The sequence below is a fragment of the Ceratotherium simum genome, chromosome 34, assembly GCF_057802395.1.
Source record: "Ceratotherium simum simum isolate JZ-2026a chromosome 34, ASM5780239v1, whole genome shotgun sequence".
NCBI classification, from domain to species: Eukaryota; Metazoa; Chordata; class Mammalia; order Perissodactyla; family Rhinocerotidae; genus Ceratotherium; species Ceratotherium simum.
In genome coordinates, this window is record NC_141933.1 from 16,073,416 (window position 1) to 16,084,233 (window position 10,818).

The following is a 10,818-nucleotide window of genomic DNA, read 5'->3' on the forward strand; positions in this document are numbered from 1 at the left end:
AGAAACGACATGGACCACCAAAGAACTGCAAAATCAAACTTAATCCTCTTCTCCCATGGAAGTTGATTATGTGCCGAATAGTCTTAGAGGGGCTATGATTTTAAAAGTTGAGACTTGGGTTTGCAGAAAGGGTAATTCTCTTCCCTTAAAGAGGACAGTATGATGTGGTGAAAAGAGCACAGATTTGGAGTTAAAAATGTCCCAGTTTCAAATGTTGATTCTGTTTCTTCCCAATGTGTGGCAAGCTTGGAAATTTCATTAACCCCTCTGAGCCTCACTTTGCCCATCCATAAAATAATCATTGCTGTACCCAACTTGCAGGGCTCCTGGAAGGATTAGAGCTAATGTGTGAGGTGAGCCTGGGATGCAAGTGGCACAAACCCAGTGTGGCTGCACCTGTACCCCAATAACCTGCCACCTAATTTCTAGTTGTGTGTATTGAACAATTTTGTCCATAAATCTGAGGGAACTCCAAGACCTTACTATGAGAAGGACAGAAAATGGACTAAGACAATCTCAGAATTAGATGTTGAAAAAGATGTTGAAATTATGAAATCAAGTTTCCTCATGATTTGAAAGTACGAAGGATCCAATCACCCAAAGAACTGCAGGGATATTTCTTTGATTCCATAAATCATAAAGACGCAGTAAAATGCAGGTAGGCAGCAAAAAAATTCATAGCAAAGAGCACGGAATTTGGCAACAAACCACTAGCGTTGGGAATCCAGATCTCCACTTATTAAACTGAGTGACCCCAGACAAATTCATCTCCCAAATGTTCAAATTTCCCATTGGTAAAAAATAAGGTAAGAATACTTGCTTGAAAGGCTGTTTCCAGGATTAAATAAGATAATATATGCAAAGCCTCAAAGTGTTCAGAGGAATGGATAACTAAAATGTACTGTGAACCTTCCAAGGAAGACCATAACAAAATCAGAAATAACAAACTAGATTTCCCTCCATAACATGGACAAATCATAAAAATATAGTGTGTGTGGAAAAAGAGAGAAACAAAATGGGATATATAGCACAAGATTGTGTCTGTAAATCTTACAACACCAAATTACTATATTTTTAAAGATACACATATTTCTAAATAGACAGAAGAGAAATAAAGGTGGAAGGATAGATATTTCACATACACTAGAGTAGACACCTATGAGAAGCAGCCGAAGCCGTGGGGATGGAGACAAAAGGAAGGAAAATAATAAAATAAAATGCAGAAGGGCCTTGCCCTGATCTATAATGATGTTTTATCAGGAACTGAGGAGTACGATTAACTCAATTTTGGATTCAGGATCGCATATGTTTTGTTTAAGTAACTCTGAATCACTTGAAGTAGCGCCTACATGTTTTATATACTCAGTAATGAGTAGCTAAAGAGTATGCACGTTTCTAATAATACAGATATTAGGAAAATCCTTTCAAGAGCCTCATTTCACCCATATACCTAGACATACAACTCACAGTTTGTGAGAGTCAAAAGAACTTTAATGGTCATACAATCTAGCCCAACCATTTTTTCAGAACAGAAAGTAAAGCCCAAGGAGGGGAACTGAACTTTTGAAGGTTACTCAGCTAGTTAGTATCTGTGGTGAAAACGGTTAAGAACTAGTCTCTTAGCAACTTTGAAGTTTGTAATACAGTATTGTTGATGGTAATCACTATGCTGTGCATCAGATCTCCCAAACTTATACTTACTTGTTACATGTTTGAACCTTCAAACAGCCTTTTTTAATACCATCTGACTATACAATTTTTTGATCACATGCTGAACAATTGTAATTATATATAATTATACAATAAGAAAAAATATATCAACGGGTAATTTGAGGGAATAAACATAAAGAGCAGATTCATCATCTTCCAACTTCTGAAAGGCTTTTATGAGGAGAAGGGATTAAAATGGTTGTGTCTGGAAGAGGTAAAACTAAAGCCAATGTGGGGAAGATAAAGAGATAGAATCCAGATCCAAAAAGAGAACTAACAGGTAAAACTGTCCACCAATGGAGGCTCATAGAGTTGGATACACATGGAGAGTATGCAGTTGAAGAGACTCCAGCATCCGATGGGGATTAGAACAGATGCTGACTAGATTCCTTCCAAATCTGAAAGTCTGTCTCTTATCTTTACAGAAATTTCCAAATATAAACTAGAGTTAATTTGAATCAGAAACACCAGCTCATGGCTCAGCTCCAAAAAATGCAGGAGAAGAACATAGGAGCCCAAGGAGAATCAGCGAGGCAAAGGATTTCTCAGAAACAAACTCCATATATTGGGCCAGAAATATAAACCTAACTTCTACCATAGAGAGAAAGAAGCTGTCCTTCAATGCACGTATATTTTTATTTCATTCTCATCCTCAGATCAATAGTCCACATTGAATCCATGGCCAAGAATAATCTCACCACAGTAATCGAGCTCATTCTCATGGGCTTTACTGACTACACCAAGTTGGAGATTCCCCTATTTGTGATGTTTCTGAGTTTCTATCTGGTCACTCTTCTGGGGAATGTGGGGATGATCATTCTGATCCAAGTGGACGTCCAACTCCATACCCCAATGTATTTCTTCCTGAGTCACCTCTCCCTGCTAGATGCCTGCTACAGTTCGGTCATCATCCCTCAGATCCTGGCCACACTGGCCAAAGGCAAGATGGTCATCTCATACAGCCAATGTGCTGCCCAGTTCTTTTTCTTCACTGCCTGTGCAGCTACTGAGTGTTTTCTGCTATCAGTGATGGCCTATGACCGCTATGTCGCTATTAGCAAGCCACTGCTCTACCCTGTGGCCATGAACCCCAGAGTCTGCTGGAGTTTGGTGGTGGGAGCCTATGTCTGTGGGATGTTGGGGGCCATCCTGCGTACCTCATGCACCTTCACCCTCCCCTTCTGTGACAACAATCAGATCAACTTCTTTTTTTGTGACCTCCCACCCCTGTTGAAACTCACCTGCAGTGACACAATAAACACTGAGATTGTCATTGTTTTCTTTGGAAACTTCGTGATCTTGGGCAATGTCTTTGTCATCCTGATTTCCTACCTGCTCATCATCAAGGCCATTTTGAGGATGAAGTCTTCAGGTGGCAGGGCCAAGACTTTCTCCACATGTGCCTCTCACCTCACTGCTGTGGCCCTTTTCTTTGGGACCCTCATATTCATGTACCTGCGGAACAGCTCAGGCAAATCCCCAGAGGAAGACAAGGTGGTGTCTGTCTTCTACACTGTGGTCATCCCCATGCTGAACCCTCTAATCTACAGCCTGAGAAACAAGGATGTGAAAGTGACCTTCAAAAAGGTCACTGGTAGATTCCAGGTGTCCCAGAGCATGTAGACCTGAGTGAGAGGACCTCTCCTCTTAGTCCATTTTCTTTTAATATTAATATATCTAGTAGACACTAGTACTATAAGAGACTTACACTTCTATTTTTTTTTTTAATTTTTTGTTTATTGCAGTAACATTGGTTTATGACATTGTAAAAATTTCAGGTGTACATCATTGTACTTCTATTTCTGCATAGATTACATCATGTTCACCACCAAAATACTAATTACAACCCATCACCACACACATGTACCAAATTATCCCTTTCACCCTCCTCCCTCCCCTCTTCTCCTCTGGTAACCACCAATCCAATCTCTGTCCCTATGTGTTTGTTTATTGTTGTTATTATCTACTACTTAATGAAGGAAATCATACGGTATTTGACCTTCTCCCTCTGACTTATTTCACTTTGCATTATACCCTCAATGTCCACCCATGTTGTCACAAATGCCTGGATTTCATCGTTTCTTATGGCTGAGTAGTATTCCATTGTGTATATATACCATATCTTCTTTATCTATTTGTCCTTTGATGGGCACTTAGGTTGTTTCCAAGTCTTGGCTATTGTGAATAATGCTGCAATGAACATAGGGGTGCATGTATCTTTACGCATTGGTGTTTTCATGTTCTTAAGATAAATACCCAGCAGTGGGATACCTGGATCATATGGTAGTTCTATTCTTAATTTTTTGAGGAATCTCCATACTGTTTTCCATAGTGACTGCACCAGTTTACATTCCCACCAACAGTGTATGAGACCTGAAACCATAAAACTTCCAGAAGAAAACATACGCCGTATGCTCTTTGACATTGGTCTTAGCAGCCTCTCTTCGAATATCATGTCTCACCAGGCAAGGGAAACAAAAGAAAAAAATAAACAAATAAGACTACCTCAAGCTAAAAACTTCTGCAATGCAAAGGAAACCATCAACAAAATGAAAAGACAACCTAACAATTGGGAGAAGATATCTGCAAACCATATGTCTGATGGGGGTTAATATGCAAAATATATAAAGATTTCATACATCGCAACAACAAAGAAACAAACAACCCAGTTAAAAACTGGGCAAAAGATCTGAACAGACATGGGGCTGGCCTGGTGGTGCAGTGGTTAAGTTCATGTGCTCTGCTTCAGCTGCCCGAGGTTCGCTGGTTTGGATCCTGGGTGCAGACCTACACACCGCACATCAAGCCACGCTGTGGCAGCGTCCCACATAGAGCAACTAGAAGGATGTACAACTATGACATACAATTTCCTACTGGGGCTTTGGGGGAGGAAAAAGGAAAAAATAAAAAGGAGGAAGATTGGCAACAGATGTTAGCTCAGGGCCAATCTTCCTCAAAAAAAAAGATGTGAACAGACATTTTTCCAAAGATATACAGATGGCCAACAGGCACATGAAAAGATGCATCACTAATTATTACTGACATGCAAATCAAAACTACAATGAGATATCACCTCATGCCCGTCAGAATGGCTATAATAAACAAGACAAGAAATAACAAGTGTTGGAGAGAATGTGGAGAAAAGAGAACTCTCCACTATCATTTCAGATCATCCCGTACAACCTGCAACTGGCAGCTGAGAAGCTGTGTGACCTCAGTTGAGACACGCAACCCCTCTGGGTCTGATCCCTCCACCGTAATATGTTAAAGTAGAGCTGAGATCCCTTTCAGTTTCTTCCCAACCCTGGAAGAAGTGGCAGGAAGGCAACGATGTTCATTCCCTGAAGATCACACAGATGAACATGGGAAATGATGTCATTCAGGGTCTGCCACGTGCCCTCCTGAGCCATTTAGTCCCCAGACCCCTTGCTTTCTTATCTAGATGGAGAGAGAGGAGGATATAATACCCCTGCAGTCAGCTCTACTGAAGGGAGCTGGCTTCTCCCAGAAACTTGAAACCCTGTCCTCCTCATTTTGTGATTTTCAAGCAAGCATGGGCTCACACAAACCCCCAATGAAGGCAGGTGAATTCATCATAGTGAATCGGAGAGAAAAAGAATGGGTCTGTCTTTCATTTATCGCTATTATCTTCATATACAAGCATCATCTTAGGTGATACGTACAAGATGTTAAAACCACCAAAGGATTCAACTGGATCAGAAAACTCAATGATTCAGAAACAAGATGATCCTAATTGGGTTGTCTGAGCAAGAAGGCAAAACAGTTGGCCACCTGGAGGACCTGTAGGTTGCAAGCTCTGAATTTCACCAGCAGTGCTCAATAAAACTGGGCACGCAGGCTAGCCCGGCTACCTGCTGGGAGTATATTCAAAGGTAGGTTCCAGCATATGCATAACATCAGCCCAAGGAAGATGAGGTAATTGTATATTCTGTGGTTTTCAGATCACCAAAGCAGCAACCTCCTTCCACCGGCTCAGAAAACAGAAAACACCAACAGTGCTTCACAGAAGTCCCTCGCAGGAGCACAAGGACCAGCTCTTTCCCTATGAGGGAATGTAAATCCTGTAACTATGTTGGGAGATCAAATATATTCCAGAAACTATTAAATGTGCTTTCCAAATTTCTGAACATAGTTAAATTTTATCTGTGTGACCTTTTGGACAAGTTATCTTCCCAAATCTTCAATTCTATCTGCTATAAAATGGGCATAGGAATACATACCTTACTGATAGTTGCAGTAATTAATAACAAAATCCTCAAGTGCGGGGAAAAATAGTTGGCATTCAGATGTTATTACTCCCCTGACACCCAAACTGTTGAGTAACCAAGTGTTCGGAGTATGGACCCAGAATGGGCCCAGGCCCCTCTGAGGAGATTGTCTTGACTGGTGAGGTCAGAAAGACAATGTAATGAGCAGCTTTTGAGAAGATAATGTGGAAAGGATGTTACAGGAGGGGGAGTGCCTTGAGGTAGGTGATAAGCCGGGAACTTCTGTGGCCTGGCCTCTGAGTGTCCCAGCTGTGTTGTAGCCATCCTCTCATCCATGTGGCTCCATCCTGGACTCCTTAGTGCTGGTTTGTTCTTTCATGACTCTGTGGCCTTTCCTGAGGGACCAAATAAGATGCTGGTATTGAGGCCCGACTGAGATAAATCTGAGAGGGAATGTTTCCTGATGCTGGGTAAAACTTACTTCTCTGGGCTTCAATTTTCTCTTCTGGCAAATGAAGAGAACATAGTAGACCAGGTGCATTCAAATCTCTTTTTAACATTGGCACTCCCTTTCCAAACAAAATGAAATGAAGCACCTGGTTGTTTACAACAGTTAAATGAACTGTGGCTTTGTTTGAAACTGAGACTGGGTTGGCAGCTCCCCACCTGCTCAGCTTCCCCTTCACTTCCCGCTACTGTGACCCTTGAGGCATCTCCATGAAGGCTGAGGCCTCTGAGGAGCAGAGCTAGAACATCACAGAACCACATCACAAGGTCTCTTCCAACCCCGGGGTTCTGTGTGTCTATAAAGTCTGGAGTCTCTGGTGAGGGTCATGGGTGCTCTCAACAAGTGTGGAGAAGAGCGTGTGAGCCACCATTTTCAGCGTCTCAGTCCTCGCTGAGCCCATCCTAAGGGCCATGTGCACAGTGACCCCCAAACACTGGAGAGAAAGAGACACCAGGTCACCCAGATGCTCACTTGACGTAATGCCACATTCAAATGTCAGACATCCGACAGACTTAGATGCAGAAACTAACAGACAACAGCTAATAGTTCAGAGTTTCAAGGAATGTTCTTATTGTGAGGTTTTATCATTGAGACAATCAATGTCTTGAATAGATGCAGGTTGTAGCTACCACCATCCAGGAGAGAGCTGCCAGATGAATGTATCCCTCTATATAAAAAAGGTGAATTAGGGCATGATGGTTTCTGTTGACAGGCTGTGTGAACTAGGTCATGCAAGTGTCATGGGACATGTCCAAGGGCTGGACTGAAAGATTATGACCTGGAAAAAAAGGTGCTGTGATTGGCCAATCATGACAGCACAAATCCTACTAAGCACAATCCTACTAAGATATTGCTATAAGTCTATAAAGCATTTAATTCAAATATTGAGACATTCAGTGTAGCCTTTTAAGAGCCTCAAAGAAACTTCAATTTATAACCTTATGATTCAGAGACAGACATAGCAAGAAAATAGTCCTTGGAGAACATCTAGTTAAGCCTGTTCTAAAGCACAGACTCCATATCTCTAAATTTCCATCTCAGTGGGAAAAAGAAAAAAAAAGACTCCGTGGCTAAATAAGGTTGAAAAATGCTGCCTTGAAAGGAGTTATTGCGTCATAGAACAGAATAATATATTTGAGTGCAAATTCACGATGTCTGTACTAGAAATTTCCAAACTGAGTTATGAAAGAGTAACAGCAGGTCTGGAAGAGCAGTCACAATGCCACCTCCTTCCACAGCCCAGCTGAAGGCATGAAAGCTATGTTTTATATCACGTACCTGTCCCTTTGGACACAGCAGACAGTTAATGTGTAGGCTGGCTGCGTATCTTCAATGTTTTTATTTTATCCTGGCCTCCAAAAAAAGACAACTGGATAAATTGAATTATCTTTCTAAAGAGAATTCTCTCTGCCATTTGAAGCAGTCTTGACGTACACATGGGCTACATGATAATTTATTGGGGATATTCTACAAGAAACAAACTCCAGATTGATCCCTTTCAGACTGATAGTCTAAGGTTCTCTGGTCTTGAAGAAACCCCCAGACAATAAGCAAGAGAACTTGAAGAAATGCTGACCCAATGTCTGGTTTCAGGAGGGTTACAGAGACAGGTAAAAGCTTTCCATAGCAACTGCCAGTTGTGGATTCCTAACATGGTAAACATTTTCTTCTCCAACTGGGCTGAGAATATCTGAGATATTCACCTAACATCTGACACTGAAGAAAGCAAAGGCCTTCAGTTCTGGAATCTCTAATTTCATTATCCACCTCAGACCACCCAGCTACAGTAAGTCTATGGCCAAAAGAAATCTCACCACTGTGACAAAATTCATTCTTGTGGGTTTCACAGATCACCCTGAACTGGTGGTTCCACTCTTCCTGATGTTTCTCAGTTTCTATCTAGTCACCCATCTGGGAAATGTGGGGATGTTTGTTCTAACCCAAGTAGACACCCAACGTACTTCTTCCTGAGCCATCTTACCCTGCTGGATGCCTGGTATGCCTCAATCATTGCCCCTCAGAACCTGCCCACACTGGCCATGATCAAGATGGTCATTTCCTCTGGCCAATGTTCTGTCCAGTTCTTTTTCTGCACCATCTGTGCAGGCACAGAGTGTTATCTATTGTCAGTGATGGCCTATGACTGCTTTGTCGCCATTAGCAACCCCTTGCACTGTAATGTGGCTGTGACTCCAGGCACCTGCAGGAGCTTGTTGTCCAGGGCCTATGTCTGTGGGTATCGTGGGCCCCCCTGAATATCACATATACCTTCATCCTCTTCTTCTGTGATGACAGTTAAATCAACTGTTGCTGTGACCTCCCACGCCCGCTGAAGCTTGCCTGCAGCAGCATGACACTAAATGAGATTGACATCCTCTTTTTTGCCAAGCTTTTATTCCTAGCCAATGTCGTAGTCATCCTGATCTCCTATATGTTCATCATCAGAGCCATCCTGAGGGTGACTTCTGCTGGTGGGCGAGCCAAGACCTTCTCCATCTGCAACTCCCACCTCACTATTGCTATTCTCTTTTTGGGGACACTTGTCTTCATGTATCAGAGAAGTAACTCAGACAAATCCCCATAGGAGGACATGATTGTGTCTATATTTTACACAGTGATCATCCTTATGCTGAATCCTTTGATCTACAGTCTGAGGAACAAAGGTATAAAAACCACATGCACAAAAGTTATCAGTAAACTCCAGTTTCCAAGGGATATTGCTTTAGCTGAGGGTCCTTCATCCTGACCCACCTTTTCCCCAGATCTTCATGCTCTGATAAGCCTCAAAACCATATGGTGCTTGCCCTCAAAAATGGGCAGTAGGTGGCTTTCAGTGGTACCTGGGAAGTGGGCAGGAAAAAAGTCATAAGATTTCTCAGCCTCGCTAATTACATGAGCCAATTCCTTATAATAAACAAATAAATATATATAGTATAAATCCTTTTGTCTCTTTGCTCATTGGTATTGACTTTTACTCTATGTGGAAGATTACAGTTGGAAATCATACTAATGGGAGAATAAGGGGAGTTTTTTTTCTTTTCTGGTATGGGTAACCTGTCAACTCATTATGAGGAAGTTAATGAAAAGAACTGTGAGTTCAGCGGAATTTCCAATTGGTACAGATTAAAATCATAGAGGAAGAGTGCTTCCTTTTGGCTACTCTTCTACTTATGTCTTCCCAAATGGTTGCTAATATCTCCAGAACTCTAATAGACACCTTTCAAGGGGTAGGTATTTCAAGGGGCAGGTATTTCAAGATATATTCTGGATCTCCAATTCCTTTGTTTCTCCTCCCCCTAAACACTTGCCTGACTTGTGACAATTACTGTTGTCAATAAGTTCATTCCCAGCGTGGGCAAGTCAGCAATGAAAGACCTACAGGTAACAGTTGTAAATGGTATTACTTTCTCAAGTAATATCTTACCCTCTTAGAACATCAGTTTCCTCAAATTAAAAATAGATTAACATTTCCTATTTGAAAGAAATGTTGTAAAGATTAAAGAAGATGGTGACAATCAATTCGGAGGTTTGGATTAGTCAGAATAGGCTAGATTTGCTGTGGCAACAATATGGAACGGCAACATTAGGGAAGATTTGGGTGGCTCTAAGTACCCTATCTTAACCGCACTGAACCTCCCTTGCTAGCTCAAGCATCATCTCTTTCTCTGTCTAATAGAGCTTCCTGCCTTGTGGTAACAGCCTTGCTGGTACCTTACCTTGCAAGGCAAAGCTGATCCTCTTCATGCCCCAATTCTACCAAACCTCATTTTCTCCAAAGCTATTAGTAGAATTTTATTAGAGTTAGATACAAATATGCCAAGATAGGTTAATTACAAATTCAAACTGAGAAGAGAATACTTACACATGAAAAAATTAAAAGGGTCTATAAACTTATAACAGCAAATACCTTATGGTTCTGAATGAAAGAGTAAAGAACTTAGCTTTAAATTGAGCTAAATTTATTGGTAAGGGCGCTAATACTGAGACCTTTTATGAACCAACATAAAAAAAGAAAACAGCAACTAATTGTGGCTACTTTTGCTACCTACCTGAAAGAATATCTACAACATGACATCCAGAATGTCCAGCACACAACAAAAAAATTACTAGATATGAAAAAAGCAATGAATTTGACCCAAAACCAAAAGAAAAATTCAAAGAGATGCACAATGAAGCAGAATTAGAGACAAGGCCTTTACAGTAACTGCTGAAAATACGTTAAAGAATTTAGAAGAAAAGAATAAAATGGGTGAACAGATGGGGAACTTCAGCAGAGAAATAAAAAATCTAACAGAATGCAAGTTCTAGAACTAAACAAAACAATATCTGAATTGAAGCAGATTGGATACAGCAAAATAAAGACGAATACAG

At 41.1% G+C, this 10,818-nt stretch overlaps 1 protein-coding gene and 1 pseudogene across 1 annotated transcript; both read left to right on the plus strand.

Moving 5' to 3' along the window:
• Positions 1-2,388: 2,388 nt before the first annotated feature.
• LOC101393237 (olfactory receptor 9I1-like) lies at positions 2,389-3,333 on the plus strand. The gene has a single exon (XM_004437383.3). It carries the CDS (start codon positions 2,389-2,391, stop codon positions 3,331-3,333), a length of 945 nt encoding a protein of 314 aa, XP_004437440.2.
• Positions 3,334-8,241: 4,908 nt separating this feature from the next.
• Positions 8,242-9,193, plus strand: LOC101392979 (olfactory receptor 9I1-like; annotated as a pseudogene).
• Positions 9,194-10,818: the final 1,625 nt, after the last annotated feature.